The sequence below is a fragment of the Lissotriton vulgaris genome, unplaced genomic scaffold, assembly GCF_964263255.1.
Source record: "Lissotriton vulgaris unplaced genomic scaffold, aLisVul1.2 SCAFFOLD_622, whole genome shotgun sequence".
Classification (NCBI taxonomy): domain Eukaryota; kingdom Metazoa; phylum Chordata; class Amphibia; order Caudata; family Salamandridae; genus Lissotriton; species Lissotriton vulgaris.
In genome coordinates, this window is record NW_028246711.1 from 836,771 (window position 1) to 859,251 (window position 22,481).

A 22,481-nucleotide genomic window follows, 5' to 3' on the forward strand; every position below is an offset into this window, starting at 1 on the left:
ATAGACTCTAAATAACACCATGAGAAGGAGAAAGCCTAATACTGCAACTACCTGGATGAACACATCTCCTCTCTTGAACACTGAATGATAAAATATTTGACTGTTTAGAAGCTGCATACAATGCAACACTAAGTTTAGATACGTACAAGAAAATAAATCATCCATAACTTGCTGTGTGAGTCATCAAATGCCCCATATTTTCAGTTACGGTTCTGCAGAAAGTCTGAGTTCCAATGTGTACTAATTTGAAATGTGTGATAGTATCGGAAAGTGCCAATCTTGAGTTTCTGTTTTTTCACAAAGGAACTTGACGCCTCTCACTCTTGCATTAAAAGCCATCCAAACCTTCAGCGTGAGCAATGCAGTTTTCAAAGAGCCAAACTTCCCAGACAGGCGGTAACACAAGAAAGGAGGAGGTAACATTTGAACCATTGGTTCTTAAGAAGTGGCAATTCCTCTGCACGCTTTTCCACTGCACTGCCTCTCTTAGCTTGTCTGTACCATTGCTTAATGGGCCAACCATACACAAATCTGTCGGCACCCTATCACAAAACACAACCTAGCATGAACTGCTTGACAACGTCCTTTTGCTACTGGAAGACAAGCCGCCTCAGATGTTTATTTCGTCCTTACTGGGCCATGAAAGCAGGAGTGCGGGGCTCAGTGCCCTGAATGATAAACTGGTCCCACACAATGAAACTCTATATCATTCAAAGAAAAAAGTAATGGATGCAAAAGAATGAAAGAATACTTTCCAGTCATTGCCAATTCGTCTACCCAGGATTCTGTTTTTCACTCACCTGTGCCATGCATGGCTGTAGTACATACAAATCAAGGTCCACTTCCCCAAGGTTAAAACAATATACCCCTAGGTGCCAGGGAATTGCAGATACAGCAAACTGCTGAGTGTGATAGGTTTAAGGACATTCTGTTCCTTAACTACAGTGCAACAGGAAAAATACTTGGAGCAGGCTGTGCAGGAGACAACAACAGCAGCAATGCCTGTGCAAGCTCTGGAGGAAACCAAGTTAACTATTTGTACAATAGGGAGTGAGTGAGCGAGGGAGTGTGTGGACCAAACATGGGAAGTCGTTTATTTACAAATGCACTGAGTATGTACAGAGGTAGAGCTGATGGTCTGCTTACTATGCTGAAATATAGTTCGCTGTAGAAATGTTTGGTAGGTGAAGGGGTATAGAAGACAGCAGATTTCCTGGAGTCTTTGACTTCAATTATATTTTCACTTGGTCTGCCACTTGTCCTGCTGATGCCTAGCAGGCCTGCTGCGTTGCTTGTGTTCCAGTTCAGGGAGGACGTGGCCTGCTTGTTCAGGGTGGACTGTTTGCACTGGAGCAGGGTTGAGAGTGATTTGCACAGGGGTGGGTCAAAACTAAGGTGGCATGGTAAGGAAAATACCAATGGACCGGGATGTTTCCCTGGTCGACATGAACTTATGCATTCCAATAATCACTTGCTCAATGTACCACTGGAGCCAAGCTGCACCAGACTAATGTGTCCCAATCAAGGCGAAACTGGCCTTGGGTTGCTTGTGTTCTGGCTCAGGGAGGCACTGGGCTTGCAGTTCAGGCTAGACTGCTCCTATTGGAGCAGGGTTGAGACTGATTTGCATATGGTTCAGTCCAAACTGTGGTGGTGTGATGTGCAAAACAACAATGGGCTGGGATGCCCAGAGAAATTACCAGGGACTGATATTAATTGAGTCAAGGCCCAGAGAAATTACCAGTGGCAGTGAGAATAAATCTATCATTCCATCCATCACTTTGTTGCGTACTTAAACTTGAAGAACTTTACAGAGTGCCCTTATTTCATATTTACCTTACATTTAGGACAGCATCACATCATAATTAACCTGGTGGTTACCAGTCAAAAACATCATGCTTGAGAAGATTGGAAGTTTCTAATGATTTCCAGATATTCTCCTTGGTTGGGGTTTAGGCAGCAGTGGTATTAGACCGAGTAACTAGAAATGATTTATTTCCATTTCACAGTGAATCCTACCACAAGATTCCGTGTTAATACCTTTAAACTAGTGATTCAATTGTTGAATGAGACATTTGTCAAAACTCTTGGAGCTCTACGAGTTTGAGTGCGTGTTGTACTGGCAGGGAATGGAGGTACTTTGAACAAGGGTGTTATGGATGTTTGGGTTAGGAAGCACCCTTGGGAATAATCTTCTCGATTATGAGGTGGTGGAGGAGGCCAGGAATTGCAACTTTTATTTCGGGTAAATCCCAGTCCTGTGCTTAATATGCCACCGGATTCAAGCTAGCATGGCTGATATGAGGTGATACCCCAAAACCGGTCCCAGGAAGCTTGTTTCCGGTCCAGGGAGGACCAGGCCTGGATGTTTGGGCTCCAGTTTGGGGTCAAGACTGATTTGCATATAGCTGGGTTCAAACTGAAATGGCGTGCCAAGCAAAACAATTATTGATTTAACCCAGATCTATGACTAGGGGTGAATGTTTGATTTGTTCAGCATCCCGTTCATCATGTGTTCTTTTTGCATTTACCCAAAATATTACCACTACAGAGTGAACCTCACATCTAGATCATGACAGTGAAAAATGAAAATAAAAATATATATATACATATCAATAAATAAATAAAATCAGTGAATGTGTCCTGGCCAGGGCAATGTATATAGTGACGTAGCAACAAAAGAGAGAGTGAGGGATTTTTCACCGTAGTGAGCGGAAGGTACTCCTTGTCCCCAGGACTGAGATATGGTATAAACAAAAGAGGAGTATCACCAAAAAAGAACCTAGGGAGGTTCTGAATGGGATGTCAAAGAAGGAAGCAAAAGGGTATTGACCTTTTGTTTAGAAACCCCTCACTCACCAATCTGGTTGGTGACATGCTGCATCATCGGGGTCCACCCAGATGGCCGAGTGCCATCCGGGTGTGCTGCAACACCTGACTACAGTTGAGCTGGTTTTTGGGTGTGGAGTGCAAGCAAACATAATGTTAAAAATTGTCCCGGTATGACTTATAGATAAAACTTTATTCAAAAGCTACTGGACAATGATTAAAACAAAGTGTAGATACTGATGGGTGATAATGACCAGTAGTATCTATGGGTGTGTATAAAAAATGGGTCTACATGTTTCAACCTGTAAATGGTAATCCCAGGTTTTCGTCAGGACCAAAATAGGAAAATGGTTGGTGTACACACACTAACGTGTACCCAGACCTAAATTCCTAAAAACTTGCCGCAAAATTGTGCAGCAGGCTGCCTCAAACCCACGTGGGTGAGGAAAAGGCAGATAAACCTGTTAAAGGAAAATGAAAACAATCACAAACAAATAGTATACATGCCTGTAACGTAGTGTAGGTTCTCATAATTCTGCATGCTTCATGCAAATCCCATTTGTAAATTGAATAGTAATCAATAGTGTGCCAGGGACGTGGATACTGGAATGGGTAATAGCTGGTATCAGGTGCGTATACTGGCCATATCATGGTAGTGGGTGGTACTAAATTGTAGCCATCAATCCATGCTCACTCATTCACACAGATCAATAAACGTGTGCATGGTGGCTGGGAAATAGTATTAGATGGGTCACTTGCACACAGAAAATTATTCGTAGAGTGACTACTTCAACTCACTCAGACATCGGTGAGTTAAAATGAACATGCATGCATATATAAATCAATGTATCCAAGTCTTAAGACAACTGTCAAGGGGGGGATCTTACTATATTCAAGGGTCTTAATTGCTCCATGGGGCAGAGGGAGGCTTGTTCAAGAGGAAACCTAATCGGAGGTTGAAAAAATTGAAAAATGACGTGAATAGAATGGAGGGGTAGAAAAGCTCCCAAGGGCCCATGGACGCTTTGAAAGTTTTCACCCTCGACCCCTCAGGGAAAACCTCCCTTACGGATGATATTTGAGACTCCGACGCAACTGCAGCAATACCCCTGACTATCGCAACCAAGCGGCTGAATTGACTGAGAAGCTCACAGCCAGAGGGTATCCCAAAAAGATCACGAAATGCCAAAAATGAGCCAGAAACCAACCAAGGGAAGCTCTACTAGAAGAAAAAGTGAGTAGCAATGACAATACTATAACACTGACTTGTGTCACAACTTTCAATGCCATATGTAACCAAATAAGCAGATGCGTGATAAACATTGGTCTATATTGAACACTGGCAATTTGCATTGGGAGAAACACTTATTCTCTTTTAAGAAATCACGCAGCCTGAAGGATATGTTGGTAAACACCAGACCCAAAGTGGCCATTAATAACGTTGAACAATCAATCACTAGGGCTTGGGGTCTCCCTACGGTCACTAGACATTTTCCCTGCGGAAATTGTAGCGTGTGTCATCTTACCGATAACACAAAAATCTTAAACCTAGAAGAAGGCAAAATCTGGAAGCAACAATCCCATACTAACTGCAACAGTACTAATGTGGTTTACCTTATCACTTGTACATGTGAGAAAACATACATAGGAATGACAACCAGAAAGGTCAAACAAAGGATCTGCGAGCACCGCAGCACTATCCGCTGCAAGAAGAATGCAACTAGACCATTTCTTGGAAGCTAACCACACGCCTAACAACATGAGATGGTCAGTGATTGAACATGTGATGGCTGGGACAAATTTACAAAAAAGACTATTTGAAAAGGAACAACAGTGGATTTATAGACTGTCCACACACATCACCGGATTGAATGATAATATTCCCTGGGGCTCTGTCCTTCAAAGATGATCCATCTGTGCAGAACTTTCTATCTTGCCACCTATGGTTACCCATTTTAGAGCACCAGTACTCTTAACTCTATTTATGGTCCCCCATTGAATTAAATTTGTGGCATTTATTCCACACCCAGTTGTATTACTCCTCTGAACATGTATAATACCTTACTTTGTCCCTTGTGCCCTTTATTCCTTGTTCAATAGACAGGTCCACTGACCGGTTTATTTATTTATTTTTTCACCAGTGCTTTAGCCCACTTAGCCGCACCTGTGACTTTGCTTTCTAGATACCTTGTCCTAGAAATACCAGGTCCTACTTTTCCGGTAGTTTGGCACCGCTCGAGCACCGTACTGGGTTGCTGAGTGGCTGCCTAGCAACGGCGCTCGCGCGCCTACCCACTTGGCCGCATTTGTGTCTTTCCTCTTCAGACAACCTGTCCTCGTAATACCAGGTCGTATGACCCTTTACATTTTCAGTAATTTGGCACCGCTCGACCACCGTACAGGGGTGCCGAGCGTTTACCTAGCAACAGCGCCACTCACGCGCCCCACGTGACCCCACCCAACCCGGAAACCGCCTCCTGTTAATCCCCTCGCCGGTAATGCCGCCTTGCAACGGGGACAACGAAGAGGCGTGTAGGTATTCCAGACCACGGATTTCAACGAAACTGTACGTTTTCAGAAAGCTAGACGCTGCCACAATACAGCTATGCAGCAGCGGCGTCCATGGGCCCTTTGGAGCCTTTCTACCCCTCCATTTTATTCACTGCATTTTTTCATTTTTTTTTCAACCTCAGATTAGGTTTCCTCTTGAACAAGCCTCCCTCTGCCCCCTGGAGCAACTGAGACCCTTGAATATAGTAAGATCCCCCCCTCGACAGCTGTCTTAAGACTTGGATACATTGATTTATATATGCATGCATGTTCATTTTAACTCACCGATGTCTGAGTGAGTTGAAGTAGTCACTCTACAAATAATTTTCCGTGTGCAAGTGACACATCTAATACTATTTCCCAGCCACCAGGCACACGTTTATTGATCTGTGTGAATGAGTGAGCATGGATTGATGGCTACAATTTAGTACCACCAACTACCACGATAGGGCCAGTATACGCACCCGATACCAGATATTACCCACGCCAGTATCCACGTCCCTGGCACACTATTGATTACTATTCAATTTACAAATGGGATTCGCATGAAACATGCAGAATTATGAGAACCTACACTACGTTACAGGCATGTATACTATTTGTTTGTGATTGTTTTCATTTTCCTTCAACAGGTTTCTCTGCTTTTTCCTCACCCACTTGGTTTTGAGGCAGCATGCTGCACAATTTTGCAGCAAGTTTTTAGGAATTTAGGTCTGGGTACACGTTAGTGTGTGTACACCAACCATTTTCCTATTTTGGTCCTGACGAAAACCTGGGATTACCATTTACAGGTTGAAACATGTAGACCCATTTTTTATACACACACATAGATACTACTGGTCATCATCACCTATCTGTATCTACACTTTGTTTTTATCAAATTCCAGTAACTTTTGAATAAAGTTTTTTCTATAAGTCATACCAGGAAAATTTTTAACATTACTTTTGCTTGCACTCCACACCCAAAAACCAGCTCCACTGTATTCAGGTGTTACAGCACACCCGGATTGCACTCTGCCATCTGGGTGGACCCCGATGATGAAGCATGTCACCAACCAGGTTGGTGAGTGAGGGGTTTCTAAACAAAAGGTCAATACCCTTTTGCTTCCTTCTTTGACATCCCATTCAGAACCTCCCTAGGTTCTCAGTGTATAAAGTGAGCTAATTAGATAAAGTGTACAAATGTAAGCAAAGTTACAGTTTCGTGTGAACTGGCTATGTAAACATCATGACTGTGCCAAACATGATTACTTTTAGTGTCTACTGACAAGAAAGAGACCTTTGAGCCCCTCTATCTGGTTTGCTGAAGGAAAGGGAGACTGATCGCTCATTAGAAAGGATGAATCTCTCCCACTTCCCGAAAGCTGATTGGCGGCTTTACTGTTGGCAAATGTCGGTTCTCACCTGATATTGAACATCTTTGTCAGTACGTTACAGGTGAAACCCTTCTGTGGGCAACAGAGGCAGGGCAGTACTTAACACAGATTATTTCTGGACTGCCCTCTGAAATAAACAAGCATTTACAATGCAATGGTCTCGGCATTGTTAAAGTTAGAGCTATTGGCATTGCTCGTGACATTTTTATTTTATGTTTTTAAAACATATAAATAAATGGCATTGCCATTTACAATGCCAATAGCTTATTCTCTCGCAAATTCGAGACCTATTGCATTTGCACCCACACACACAAAGCCACCCACACACACATACAGAGCCACCCACACAGAGCCACTCGCAGTCATTCATAGAGCCACCCCCCCACACACACAGCCACCTACACACACAGAGCCACCCTCACACACAGAGCCACCCACACATAGAGCCACCTACAAAAAAAGCTACCCACACAGACCCGCCCGCAAACAGCCTCACACACAGAGCCCAACACAACAGTTGATGGACAGAATGAAAAACAATGTCATACATTCACCCCAGTACAGAGATCTGGGCCTAAATCCATAGTTTTTTTGCACTCCACACCACCCCAATTCAGACATGGCCATATGCAAATCAGCCTGGACCCTGTGCCTCATGGGAAGGGTATATGCCCAAACGTGGGTCCCTTGCTCACTAAGCCACTGGAGTCAAGCTATCCTGGCTGAAGATGGCTGATAGCCAGAAACCGGTCCTAGGATGCTTGCAATGGTTTATTGGGTCACCCACTTCTTTTGAATATGTTTTTTTTCTTATGGCAGGTGCGTGTGGCAACACGGACAACAGGATTCTGAACAATACTGATAGTAAGAGACAGGGTGGAAGGGAAAGGGCAACAGGACAGCACTGGCTGTGTTATATAATTATTTTCTAATGGCGGTGGGGATGGGTAGTACGGACAACAGGAGGGTGAGGGGTAGGAGGGAAAGACGTAGCATGGACAAAGAGGAATGGTAGAGGAAAGAAGCAATACAGAGAATGGGGTGGGAGGGAAAGAAGCAACATGGACAACGAGGTAGGAGGAGAAGCACTAATACGTATACTTAGGTCAGTGCTTGGTCCATGCTCCTGCTGAAAGAAGAGGAAGTGAAGCCTTCACGCGCTGGCCAATTAGAATGCCACAAATAATAAGAGTGACAATGAAGCCAACGAATGCAAGCAATGAGCTTGCTTCAGGTCCCTTGTTATATACAATAACTCGCACATGCAAGACCTAAGAACTGCAGTGGATTTTCCTTCTTCAGTGCCTTCATGGCTAACTAATAAAGAAGCAGGCTATTGTTCAACTGCGCGTCATAAAGCATCCAGCAAAAACCCTGTCTCTTACTTACGATGGATTTTTGTCAATCTGTTTTAGCAACCATGTTAGCAGCATCTTCGCAAACGCTTTTGACCCCAAGTTCAGTAGTGCTATGCTATCATTCATTGGTTCACCAGCTTAGTTAGGCAAGTCACATTTTCGTATAAACGGGGAACTACATCACAAATCCAATCACCCCCTCCCCACAACCAAAAAAAAAGAAAAGAAAAAAAAAAGAATTTCAGAGTACTCCAAGTAAGTCACTGTTACTCACTCACGAGCCCAGCATTATTTTCTTAAGCCTGGAAAAGCAGAGCGACATTTGGGAATATCCAATGAAATCTAGATACTCGCATTGTCCCTTGACATAGCTGTAAGCAGCTGGTTATGCCATTATGATCTTTTCAGTGGGAGGCCAGTGTGATATTGAAAAGATGAATAAGACGTTGTTGGCCTGTGCTGTCAGGTTCCAACGTGCACAGTGTTTCACAGCCTCCCCATGATTGCAGTTCACATACAGAGGCTGGTTTGAAACACGGTGAAATAATATGAATGCTCTTTCTCGCCTTCCGCTTGTCCTCTGTCCTTTTGACTGCTCTCAGTCGTGGCCCTTGGTGGGTTTTTGGGTGTTGCCACGCTGCAGCATTTGGCAGCAATTCAAAGGATTTCTGTGTGAAGCTCGGTGAAACCCACATTCGGTAGCCAAAATAATACACACGGTGCTTGCAATGCACCGGCATTGGCAGTGCCAGACCCATGAGGCGTGACAGCATCTCTACCACCTCCCCCTAGCAACCCACTATCTTTGGGCCATGGCATATATAGGAAGTCATTTAAAGCCATAGAAAGAAAATAAAGAAAACAAATAAAAAAATACAAAATAAAAGAAATAACATCATGGACAACGGGAGGGCGGGCTGAGAAGTTTAGGACAACGGGAGGGAGGATGATAGAGGTGGGCAGAGAGACAGCACAGACGACGGAAGGGAGGGCGCGTGGGTGGGGAAGGCACGGACAATGGGAGGGAGAATAAGGGGGTATTTTGAAGGCACAGAGTTGAAGCGCCACAAACGATGCGCAGCCTCACCGGAAGTCAGGCAAAGTCGCCTGTGACAGGGGCGGGGCCGCGTCCGGACCGGAAGAGGAGGCAGGCGGAGTGAAAGCGTCTCGCGGCCCGGGGCTTCTGTGAGCGGTGGAGAGTCCCGGGGCCGCCAGAAGGAGGTTGCGCAAGTGTTACACATGCCCGTTGCCTGCGGCGTGCGGAGAGCGGAGTCCCCCAAAATTGGCCCAGTAAGTTGAAACGGGCTGAGGGGGTCTTTGTGCACTTGTGTGTGTTGTGTGCTTGTGTGTGTATGCATGTATGCGACGGCGGGGGGGGGGGGGGTGGCTGGGTGCACTCGTGTGTGTGTGCGCGCGTGTGTGTATGTGTGCGGGGGATGTGTGTCACTGTATGTATGTGCGTGCGTGCATGGGCGCTCGTGTGTGTGTCTGTGTGTATGCGCATGCGTGTGTGGTGTTTCGAGCTAGCCAGGAGACAGCGGCTGGCCACAGCGCGCGTTCACATGCGCGTGACAGTTTCAAATCGCCTCCAAGGCGATGCGCGCGGCCAGGATTGTCTCCTGGAAAGCAGACACGGCGACAAAAGATTCTCGGCGAGAACGCGCTTCCGCGCGTTTAGCCGAGCCCTAAAAACATCAAGTTGTTGAGTGGACTAAAAGATGAATGCTTTGCACATAAAGGTTTTACACCTGCAGTCAGTGACAGCTGACAACAGCACCTTAATAAGGTTTGTAGGGAGCTAGTCTTATCATGCCATGTTGGCAGTGGTTTGACAAGTTTCCATGTATTGCAACTTATATAGCGCACGTATCACCCGAAGGCATCAAGGCGCTTGCCTTGGGAACCCGTCCTGGCTTTTTCCCTGTGAGATAACCCCTACTGGGCATCCCCAAGGTGAAAGCCAGGCATCCCGCAGAGGGTAGGCCGCCGTAGTGGAGATTAAGCAAGCTATTGCCCAGAGTGGCAGCGTGGGACCCCATGATTAGAATAGGCACCGAGGCGAGAATTATCGAGTCCGTGGACATTTTTGGGCTCAGGACCCTGCCGCGTCGGGAATTGAACCCTGGTCCCGGGCCAGACCTCTGCATCAGGGTCTGCCGCTCTAATCAGTGAGCCACACTCCTCCATGCACATATAGTTGGTAGACAGCAGGTCAATCTTTTCTTGGCAAAATATACGTAGAATAGTAGAATCGTAAATTACCTAAACCCAAAAACGAGTGATGTAGGTCTTGAATGCTGCAGATATATCAAAAGATATATCCAATGTTTTGAGAGCCTGGTCACCCCACTCTCCATCTAACTCCCACTCTTAGAAAACAACAACATTTGTGAACAAGGCAGGGGCGTGACATAGGGCTTTGCTTAGACTGTAAAATACATTTAAGACAGTAAGCAACAGAAAATAGATTAAAAAAAATAAGAGCATGTGCTTCTCGCTCATCTTGGTACTACAAAGGCTTCATGCCTCCTTGTCAACCCCTTTTCAATATTTAGATATATTGTAGCTCCTTCCAGAGATTGCAGACTATGGAATGGGAGGATGCAATGGTGAGAGCCTCTATATTACGAGAATAAACCATAACTGTAGTTTATCTTGCACCTCAAAGCACAGCTGGCCCAAGCTAATGGCCAACTCAAAGAGGAGTGCTCATGGGAATACATACATCCTTCATGGCTGTTAAATCTCATGAGGAGGGCTATGCAACATATACATTCGGACTCCTAGCTTCATCCTCAAATGTTTTACAACGGTGCTGCATTTTTTTATTTTCGAGAGAGAGGCTTCAACAAACTATGCCAAACCCATCCAATGTGCACAAATTGGTATCGACCGCACTGCGATACAGCTGTGTCCAGAAATTGGTTAGAAGGAGGCAACATCCAGTTTCATAAACTGTGGATTAGTTTTATCTATTTCTTTGCTGACACCTTCATCGATTAGTAGCATGTTTTCTTCTCTAGGTTCTGAAGCAATTAGAACAGACCAATGTTGATTTGAGCACATGTCATAAAGTCTTAAGTGGTGTTTCTCAAGACATGTGGATATGCGATCACATGATTGAAAAGCTAAATATTATCTACCTTGGAACGCAAACCTAACAACACTCCTGATGAACTGGAAAGTAGTGCTGGAAACTGCACAAGTGGAACAGAGCCCTCCTTGGATCCTTTCTGGCTACCAGGGACTCAACCAAAGGAGAAGCTCTGTTCTGCCGTGGGATGACAATGGTAAGGAGAGTCCTGATTTCCCATATACACCTTAATCCATGTTGGGCTTTAGCAGATTCTTTGGGAACTAAAAGCTAAATGAAGGCAAATCAGTATCAAGACATTTTCAGGCAGAAGGGAAATATCCTCCAAAATCAACTACATTGGGCAGATAAACAAAAGCACATTGTGGATCAGAATAATCCTGTTCTTACTACTTGACGGTTGTCAGGGGTGAGTGTGATATAGTAGTAGGTCAACAACTAAAGAACCCAAACTTGAACAGCTAGGTAGAAACCTTCATGGAGAATCTCCATGCTTAAAGAATAAAACAAACAGCATCACCCTTTTTTTCCTCCTTGAATGGCAAAACAATTGTGAACACTGTTCGTTCAATGGACCACAATGAAAGGTCCAACTAGGAAGTAGTAGTTTGAGACTTGGCAAATAAAGCAAGCCCAGAGAGAATTTTGCTAATTTAATCGAAGAGCCATCAGTCTCTACCCTCCCGAATATATCTTCTATCTGGTTTCAAGATGATAGTGCCCCAGCCAATCAGGAACAAGCTAAAGTGCGTGTTCAGCCAACTGATGCTATCAATCAATCAATCATAGCATTTATATAGCGCACTACTCACCCGGAGGGTCTCAAGGCGCTTTGGGGAGGGGGGGGTCCGCTACTGCTCGAACAGCCAGGTCTTGAGCTGCTTCCTGAAGGCGAGGAAGTCTTGGGTCAGGCGGAGGTGGGTCGGGAGGGAGTTCCAAGTCTTGGCGGCCAGGTAGGAGAAGGACCTTCCACCTGTGGTGGCTCTTCGGATGCGGGGGATGGTGGCGAGGGCGTGGCTGGTCGATCGAAGCTGGCGTGTGGGGGTGTAGAAGTTGAGGCGGCTGTTGAGGTATCTTGGGCCTTGGTTGTGTAGGGCTTTGTGTGCGCGGGTGAGGAGATGGAAGGTGATTCTCTTGATGACCGAGAGCCAGTGCAGGTCTCTCAGGTGTCCGGAGATGTGGCTGTGTCGGGGGATGTCGAGGATGAGTCTTGCTGAGGTGTTCTGGATCCGCTGGAGTCTCTTCTTGAGCTTGGCGGTGGTTCCGGCGTAGAGGGCGTTGCCGTAGTCCAGTCGGCTGGTGACGAGGGCCTGGGTGACCGTCTTCCTGGTCTCGGTGGGGATCCACCGGAAGAGCTTCCGTAGCATGCGTAGGATGTTGAAGCACGACGAAGAGACAGCGTTGACTTGTCTGGTCATGGAGAGGGAGGAGTCCAGGACGAAGCCCAGGTTGCGTGCGTGGTCTGTTGGTTTGGGTGCGCTGCCCAGGGCGGGGGGCCACCAGGAGTCGTCCCAGGCGGAGGGTGATGATCCCAGGATGAGGACTTCCGTCTTGTCTGAGTTCAGTTTCAGGCGGCTATTCATCATCCACTCGGCTACATCTTTCATCCCTTCGTGTAAGTTGGTTCTGGCGGTGGCGGGGTCGTTGGTGAGGGAGAGGATCAGCTGGGTGTCGTCGGCGTAGGAGATGATGTTGAGGCTGTGTTGGCGTGCGATGGCCGCAAGGGGTCTCATGTAGACATTGAAGAGGGAGGGGCTGAGCGAGGAGCCTTGTGGAACGCCGCAGATGACTTCAGTGGCTTCTGATCTGAACCGGGGGAGGCGGACTCTCTGTGTCCTTCCGGCGAGGAAGGAGATGATCCATTCTAGTGCCTTCTCCTGGATTCCGAAGTCGCTGAGGCGCTGCACTTGGGTGCGGTGGCAGACCGTGTCGAATGCCGCGGAGAGGTCCAGGAGGATGAGAGCCGCTGTTTCTCCGTTGTCGAGCAGGGCTCGGATGTCATCGGTGGCTGCGATGAGGGCGGTCTCGGTGCTGTGGTTGGCCCGGAAGCCAGAGTGCGAGAGGTCGAGGTTTGTCTCGAGGAAGGCGGCCAGCTGCTTGTTGACGGTCTTCTCGATGACTTTGGCCGGAAACGGGAGGAGCGAGATGGGACGGTAGTTTTTGAGTTCGGTGGGGTCCGCTGATGGTTTCTTCAGTAGAGCGCTGAGTTCGGCGTGCTTCCAGCTCTCCGGGAAGGTAGCGGTGTCGAAGGAGGTGTTGATGATGTCCTGCAGGTGGGGTGCGATGACAGCGTTGGCCTTGTTGAAGACGTGGTGGGGGCAGGGGTCGGATGGAGATCCGGAGTGGATGGAGTTCATCGTGCGTATGGTCTCCTCGGTGTTGATCGGGGTCCAGGCGCGGAGGGTGGTGGTGGGGGCGTTGGTGCGTTTGTGGGGTGCGTCGGTTGTTGGTTGAAGCTGTTGTGTATGTCTGCAATCTTATTGTGGAAGTAGGTGGCGAGGGAGTTGCAGAGGTCTTGTGATGGGGTGATGTCGTTGATTCCGGCGTTGGGGTTGGTGAGCTCTTTGACGATGTTGAAGAGTTCCTTGCTGTTGTGTGTGTTGTTGTCCAGTCGTTCTTTGAATGCTGTTTTCTTGGTGGTGTGGATCAGTTGGTGGTGTTTTCGGGTGGCGAGCTTGAGGGTGGTCATGTTGTCTGGTGTTGGGTCTCTGCGCCAGGCTTTCTCGAGGGCTCAGCAGTTCTTCTTGGAGGTCTTGAGTTCGTCGGTGAACCATGGGGCTTTGTTGCTGCCGGGTCTGCTAGGCGGGGTCCTCAGAGGGGCGAGGTCGTCTGCACAGTTGCTGATCCACTTCGTGAGTTTGTTGGCGGCCTGGCTGGGGTTCGCTGAGCTGGCGGGGGGGGGGGGTCCTGGCTAAGGGATGCGGCGAGCTGGTCGGCCGTGATCTTGTTCCAGCTTCTGCGTGCAACCTGTTGCTGGTGGTGGTGGATCGTGTTCTTTCTGAAGCTGAAGTGGATGCAGCTGTGGTCCGTCCAGTGGAGTCCGGTGGCGTGGCTAAAGGTGATGTCCTTGCTGGATGAGAAGACGGGGTCGAGCGTGTGTCCGGCGTAGTGGTTGGGGGTGGTCACCAGCTGCTTGAGACCGAGTTGGCGAGGTTGTCCAGCAGGGTGGAGGTGTTGCGGTAGTTGTTGTTCTCCAGGTGGAAGTTGAGGTCCCGATGAGGATGTAGTCAGCGGAGGGGAGGGCGTGCGGGCTGATGAAGTCGGCGATGTCTTCGCTGAATTGTGTGCGTGGTCCCGGGAGTCTGTAGATGAGGGTGGTCTTGGGGTCGGTGTGGATCTGGATTTGTGCACTTTGAAAAGGCACTGTGTTGTACTTGTTACACTACACATTGTAGTCTCCACTCAAAGAGAGCACAATATTGTGCACGAAAATGCTGCTCTCCATTACATGAAGCTTACAAAAGGAATATATAATAAAATTGCAGGGCTCTGAGAGACAGCTAAGTAGTCAGAGTGATGCCTCCACCATTATACACCAGATGCTTTGATTGTAGTAGTTTAAAGACTGACGCCAGATGTTTTAAATCCTTACTGAAAAGCTGAACCATACTACTTTATGATGCTAAGTATACTTTCTCATGTTTTTATATCATCAGACACAAATGAGGGGCTGTTTTGTGTTTTGACCTATATGAATGTGGGCCTATATTGTATATAAATCCTGAGTTTGTAAGGTTTATTAGAAACAGATTCAAACTTGACAAAGTCCATAAATATTTCTGTTGATCTGTTTGAATGGATGCATGGCATGCCTAAGCCTGTGTTTGTAGGTATCTGTTGATGTGTGGACCTATGGTGGTGTTTGAACAAATGCAAGGACTATACAAAAGCAGACCACTGGGATTTTACTAGTGCTCGCTGGCTTCCTGACAGTAGTTCTTGTACTCTCGCTTATGCCATTAGGTCACAAGGAATGCCAGTCAAGCAATTTTCATAAACTCTCGCCCCATAAGCTATCCTTGCAGTCTTTCTTTGGAAATGGACCAGCCATGTTCTAGAGGCCAATTTCTTACAGTTAAAGCTCGCCTGAAAGAGCTGTAGTTGTATAAAGCTTTGTCAAGAAACCTGTATTTCACGACACCTAATGAAGCAATCCTTTCTTCTGGGCAACCTCTACTTTAAAATACAGGTTTGTCATCTGTCTTCCCGAGGAGTGCCAGGTCTCACTCCACGAAGATGTAAACCTCTCAACACACTCCCCAAGTCCCAATGGACAGCTTGTCAAGGACAGTGAGTGACTTGCCCAGTAAGGGATGTGAGTAGTTAACAGACTCATCACTCCTACAAATGCTGTGCCAAGGCCTCTCCCCGGGTTATCAATGGAGCCTAACATTGTGGATTAATGGCCCAGGCTGCCATTGCAGCACAACCCTAGAGCTCAGTCCAAAATATCCTTTTGGTATTATCTCAAAATGAGAGGTGCCATTTTGGCCTATGACCTACCTGCTGCCCAGGGAGCAGCACACTTAGAAACCCCCTAGCATGTCTGCTTCTTAGTCCCTGTGCTCATTGTAACACTCTCTAAAATACTCTAGGTCAACCACATAAAAAGCAAACAGTTCAGGAGCTGGTACTATGTATGCATGCTGACAGGTAAAGTGTATTTTAGTTTCGGACACAACCTAGATCCAGCCCTCAGGAATATCAGTAGATCAGCTGTTAGAAAAGTCATTCCTGTCTGGCCAAAAGGGGCTCTAGACTAATGCAGGCCTTTCTAAATCTCAGGTCCAGAATAAACTGAACAGACTATATGGATCAGTTTTACAACCTCTACAGCTTTAGGCTGTGTGGATTCAGGTTTGACTTTCTTCCACTTGCTACCAAAAGAGAGGATGCTTCTATGAGAAATGACCCCGTTGTTATTGTGGTCCCCCACTTTTTGCATGTCTGGAATTGCTGGATTTAGTACTATGTGCATTATACTTCTTTTAAACACTATTAAAGTGTGGATCCCCTCTAAAATATGTGCTGTACGATGAAACTCCGCATTTCGACTATTTAGCTACCCTATAACTCCAATGTATATGGTATTTTAAGTTCACCTATAGCATGACAAAGTGAATGTAATATATTTACACAACTTACATCTATGACAGAAATGTTACTGTGAGGAGCATGACTGTGCTCTGGCTATACTGCAGTTTAAATGCAGTGACATCTGGCAGAAAAAAATGCCTTTGCAATGACGAAAAAAATAATATATATTATATATCCCCAACTTACCCCTAAAGCATGCCTTGTAGGCTCACAGGGAAGGGTGCTAATTTATAAAAATAGGATACACTACATACGGAGATTCGTGTGTCCCTTCACTGCGAAATGAACCCAAAAGCTACTTCACTATGTAGATCAGGATAGCATTTCTAAAGCCTAGGAGGGATTAAAATCCACCTCCGCTTAGGAAAGGGCTAGAAAAATTATTCAAAGTTATTTCCTGCTTAATTTTTAAATTCTGATTTTTTGGTCAAGTCGGATTTTTTGATAACGTAAATAGAAAAGTAACTTGGTAAAAATGTACTTTAAGTTATCTGAGCCAGAAATGGCTTGCATCCAGTTCTGCCACTCATTATACTGCTAGAGCTGGAATACACATCAGTGGCCAGGGAGAGTTCACAACACTGACTCAGAGGACAATGGTTTGCTTCAGGGCCTAGTAAAGGTCAATGGGTCTTAACTGTTGACCACTTAGCAGGTATTAGCTCTCTAAGATGGGACAGAAGCAGTTGGCAGAACAAAGGGCAGCTTTACCACTACCTCTTTTAACTTAGAGATGCGAGGGAGGGATTCTCCTAATAATTCATAGGATCCTCCTAGACAGCACATCCTCAGTCACAGAAGGGAAAACAAATTATACCACCTATCACACCTGAAGTGTTTTAGGTGGTAGAATTGGTTTTCCACCGTTCTGTAGCTGGAACAGACATCTGTGGCTGGGAGAGTAAACAACTCTGGTTCAGAGAATAATGGCTTGCCTCTGGGTCTAGGAAATGTCAACGGGTGGTAACTGCTGAGCACTCAGCAGGGATTAGCTATCTAGAAGAGGACAGGAACAGTCAGCAGAACAAAGAGTAGCTTTAGCACTTTGTCTTTTGACTTAGAAAGGCTAAGAAGGTCTTGTATTCATCCCCAGGATCCTCCTAGACAGTTAGGCTTTCAGCCAATAAAACGGAAAAACTGTTTCGACTCTGTTGGGTAAGAGAGTGGCTAGAAGCTAAAGACAGGCCGACTGGTTGCACCTGGGTCTCAGCATCTTTAGACAGGGGCTCCTTGTTAATTTCACAGTATGGCAAAGAAGAAGTACAGCAAAAGAAGGCAGAGGACTAAAAGAAAAGTGTTAGGACTGGGAGGTAGAATTCTTCCAATCACTGGCTAGTTCACAGGTTAAATCTGGCACTTCCACCACCACCTCCTCAGATCATTACTGTAAGTGGGAAGGCTTCATCTGAAGAAGGTGGACCTGCTGGAAGAAGAAACCTGACTTCTGAGTCTTAGCTCCTGTTGGAAAAATAGGGTTCACAAAGATTCAAGGACTTGTGAAATCCTGTTTGCAACTGTGGACTGGAATTCCTCTTCATTGGTCAAGTGATTGGCCTCCCGTTAACCTGGTTCAGGAAGACAAAACAGTAGAAGCACTCCTGACACGAGGGGTTCCTAGCTGTCTAAAGAGGACTGGACCATGCAAGAGTCCTGGCTGGAGATAGACCTGGGGCCCAGAAGCCTTCCCTGAGGAGCTAGGGGCTGCGGAATTGACCAGAAACATCTTCCCACCAGTTGGAGATCAAGTCGGACCAGGACGGGGACAACCCGCTAGGTGTAATCCATCTCCACTGGATTGGGGTTGGCCTGAAATTGCACCACCGCAAATGGATGACTTTCTAGAGTGCTTGACATTTTGTCTAAAAAGTATAAAAAAATCAATACATCCAATTCCCCTTAACTGATTATATTGGTGTCCTAAATTGGTTTGGGAGTTTTACGGTGGTGTGTTCTATACTTTAAAATTGTTGGTACTGTTTGAACGTAGACTGCCCTTCTCTAGGGAGTGCCTGCTGCTTGTGCCTTGCCTTTCTGGGATTCAGCAAAGATTCTTTTACGTGTGCAGTTTTATTAGGAGCAGATGGGGCGCACTTCAGGAGCACCAGTTACATTAAGCAAGGTCATACTCATTTCTTCAAGCCACTAGGGTACAATATTTAAAGATAAAAACATTAGTATCTCCAGTGGCGATGGCTTGTAAATTGACACATCATAGGAGCTTTTAAACTAGTTAGCCACGTATTTCACAGTAAAGTTCAGAAGACCTGGGAAACTTAATGAAGCAACCACCTGCTTTTCCAGTATAGCATCCATGCCCCCTTGACATGGTCATTGCTCAAAAACTTTCACAACTCCGAACAATTAATTTCACCAAATTTGTACCTATCAGTAGGCCACCTTGCGTTCCTACACACGCTTTTCCTAGCACACTCTTATTCCAGGAAAAGGGGGTTATTAACCATTTGTTCTTTTAGGACAGGAACAGCTCTACAAGATCTCTAGGCAGCCACTGCCAAACCCATGCGCATGAAGCCCACACTTTAATGAGATGATACAGCCAATTTCCTGCCCACATAGTTCGATCTACTTTCACCTAAACTTCTGGAAAATATAAAAACAATCAAGGTTGTTAGAAGTAGATAAGATTAGGAATAATGAATATAATTTTTGGGAAGATGGAAAGCCGTGAGCTAATAAAATGACCATGAAGAATAAAATGCCCTTGTACGTCATTTGCTCTTGCAATCCGATAACAAGGAACTGGTGCATAGCTAAGCCTGAACTGGAGGTTTTGCTTTAAAAAAAAAGTATTAAGTAACCACTGCTTTTATTGCCAAATAAATTCATCTAGACATTCTTGCGCCAGTTATAGACCACTCACCCTTCAACCCTTGGTTTACAAACATTGCACCAGAACCTTCATAGCATTCCAGGACTATAACTGTTGTATTTAGCCTGTCTCTTTTCTGCCTATGGGATTTCATGGTCATTCACATGATGTCACCACTAGAACCTTTGGTGACATCATGGAGTGTTTGGGGCTTAGCCTGGTGACAACTGGCAGTTGGAACCAGGCAGGCTGAGTGACAAGCTGGTCACTCCTGGTGGGTCTTCCTTATATCTTTATATTAACATCTTGAAGACTTATCTATCTTGAATAAAGCAACCTGAATTATGCCCGGCTCCAGGCCGCTATTTACAACAATAACACATGAGTAGCCATCAGGTATCATCCATAGATTTCCCAATTTAGAAATTAATTCGAAGATTTCTTACCTGCTGTTTTCAGGTGGCAGCATTGTGGTGAGGGGGGGGGGGGGGGGGGGGTTCCTAGTAGCTTCCATGAGTAACAGATTCCATGGGGATTTTTGGCGGAAAAAACGCTTTTCTGTGACAGGGATGCATGGGCACCAGTCCAGGGACTGCTAGAGTCAAGTGGAAAGTCTAGTGGCTCGGACCTCTGCCCCTGCCTAACACTGCTCAAGAAAGTGGATCATGAAAAGGATCATGAGACCTAATCCCCATAGAAAAACCTGCATTTTTGGCCCACCCATTAGCAAGATTATAAACTCTTTAGAGTGTAAATTAAATATTAAAATGGTAAGTGCTGAGCAGCGTAAATATAAAGTACAACAAGATGAACCAAAACCAGGGGTAACATTTAATGGAAACCCCGCTCTCTTTGGGATGCGGTCAGTACTCTCTCTCCCTGGGATATTTCACATCAATGATATATGGTAGTATTGCTTCAAGAAATACTAGTGTTCAGTTTCCCATTCAAATTATTGTCACCGGTTTTCCTGGGATATAGTTCCATATAAAAAAACAAAGCAATAAATCCCAGATTAAATCATTCCAAAAATTCATGTTACATACCTTGGCTTTGTTCAGATCTTCCTGTGGACCCTGCAGCTGCAGCCAGATCTGCTGGGGATCCGTCTCCCCAGGAGCCAAAGGCCGGCCCAGCACCCCCAAGACATCCAACTGCACCCCAAAAAGGGCCTCAATGTGGCCTCTGTGCTCCCTTACCAGGCCCTCCTGCACACTAGGTATGGCAAAGTCATCCAGCGCCAGTGGTCGGTTCTCCTTCACTGGGTGAAACATCGTTCCAATTTTTCTTGGGTTTCTTATCCAATACATGCCATTCGAAATGTCTGATTTCAGTCGTACAATCTTGTTCAGTCACTGGACATCCCCAAAAAGTTATTTTTCATCAAATATGAAATAAAAGTAAAAAAATGTCCACACATTTAAAAGCTTTACTGTTCAAGTCTAGTTCACACGTCATTTGGCTCTCGCTCGCCCAAAAATCCACCATGGCCAGCAATCCAGAACTAGCATGATGCGACTAAAAATATGAAAGACTTGATTTTAATATTTAACAAAAAAAAAAATTAAGTGACAGAATACAATTATTTAGAACAGAAAAAAAATCAATCTCTTTTGGACGTTTGTATGCTTCACTACACCAAAAAAAATTAATATTTCCTGTACTGGGGTTCAGGGGTGGTCAGTTGTTACTTGCCAACATCTATATTGAACTATCCTTACTTTTTGATCACCGATAATACAGATTTCCGTGGTCGCTCTGTTTAAAATGTCATTCATTTCGAGAAGTTCTTCGAAAATTTCCCTTTTCCACAAAAAATTCTCTTGTTGTGGACACATGCTGGGAAAATGCACATGACCCTAGAACCATTGAAGCGACTGCATGCACCGCAGACAAGACAAGCCCAGCTACATAAATAGCACCCACCACCCGCAAAAAAATCCCCGAGAACCCACAACGTCCTAACCCGTGAAAGAATATTACTGCCGCTCGGAATTTGTCCGCTTTTTCATGCTCGGACGCAATGAATCCAAGCGGCATGGTTCTCCGTGAATATTCCCATTTGTTTTCAGCACCCTGAAGCAACTTTAGGAAATACTACGAACCCCCCTCAAAAAATGGAGACAGACGAGTAACCGGAAAAACCCAACAGCAGAAATGAAACCAAAAGCTCTGGAGCGGGACCTGGTATTTCAGCGCTCGCTCCCTTAGGGCCTCAGCGCCGCTGAACGAGGGTGGGTGTCCTGCCCACCACTCATGTACACCGGGGGTGTGAGACCTGGGGGCCCCTCGATGGCGCCCTTGGCACCACAGTTTCTCGTGTTTGGCTGCTGTTGCCTGTCTAGCTACTCACTTCTCAGTAGCAATCGATTAACCAATACCCGCCTCGCCCGTTGTCACGTGGTCAAGCGGGGAATTCCCAGCCTTTACGTCATCGTTGTGGGTGGAGCTCGGGCTGGCGCTGGGTTTGTAGGGAGGTGTGAGTTTACTCTGTTCGGATCTGATGTAGGGGCCAGGGAAATGAAATAGGCGGAGTGTTTTAAAGGGGCAATGTAGTAATGGGGCTATGTAGTAATGTGTTTAGCCTTGAGTAGAATTACATTGTAGAATGTAGAGCATTAATATATTCTATAGAGTGAGTGTTAGTATATTCTGTATTCCTTTAGTGGCAGAGAATGTAGAAGGTCAGATGTAGTGTAGCTGAGGACTTGTTCAGAGCTTCTCCTGTTAGCTGGAAGAGGTTATCAATGAACAACTATTTTACTTCAAAAGTATTCCTGGATTATTACTACAGGCAACCAGAAAAACGATATTTTGATAGGGAGAGTACCAGCATTTTTAGGGTGCAATGCTTTTTATTAGGTCTTGCCTAAGCAGGGCTTGCACTGTTTCTTGCTGTATCTGGGATATGGGCTTGAAAAAACACCAATCTTTTTCATTGGTTACTCTTGCTGTCCTTTAGAAATGCTGGCTTTTCATTGGTGAGTACACTTAGCAGTCCCTCCTTTTGGAATTTTGTATACTCCCATGAGGACTGCCCCTCTTGTATGTGTTCTTACTGTACAGGGTATTTATACTTAGAGAACCCTTGTTTTACATGCCCTGCCTCATTGCTCCTTAACTGTACTATTTATTTGTGAAATTAAACTTCAGTTGCTTCATTTGCTTGCTGTCCCTTTACCTCCCCCTCATTCCTCCCACAACACTGCTTCGAAGGGACATGACCTCCCTGTGCCTCTCCCTCACACCTCCCATAGCCCTGCTGCAGCCCCCATCACCCCTCCAAGGTCACTGCTCCTTTTTTCTTATGGTTAACTTACATTACTGCATCTCACAAGTAATCTCAG

The 22,481-nt window shown here is 45.8% G+C and overlaps 1 protein-coding gene across 1 annotated transcript in view; it reads right to left on the reverse strand.

Moving 5' to 3' along the window:
- The window catches only part of LOC147665776 (protein KHNYN-like), a 377,656-nt gene extending 356,139 nt beyond the window's left edge, over positions 1-21,517 (reverse strand). Inside the window, exon 1 of the mRNA XM_086949493.1 lies at positions 20,181-21,517. Coding sequence (XP_086805619.1) covers positions 20,181-20,444 — 264 coding nt within the window. The 5' untranslated portion in view covers positions 20,445-21,517. The remainder of the gene's footprint in view (positions 1-20,180) is intronic.
- Positions 21,518-22,481: the final 964 nt, after the last annotated feature.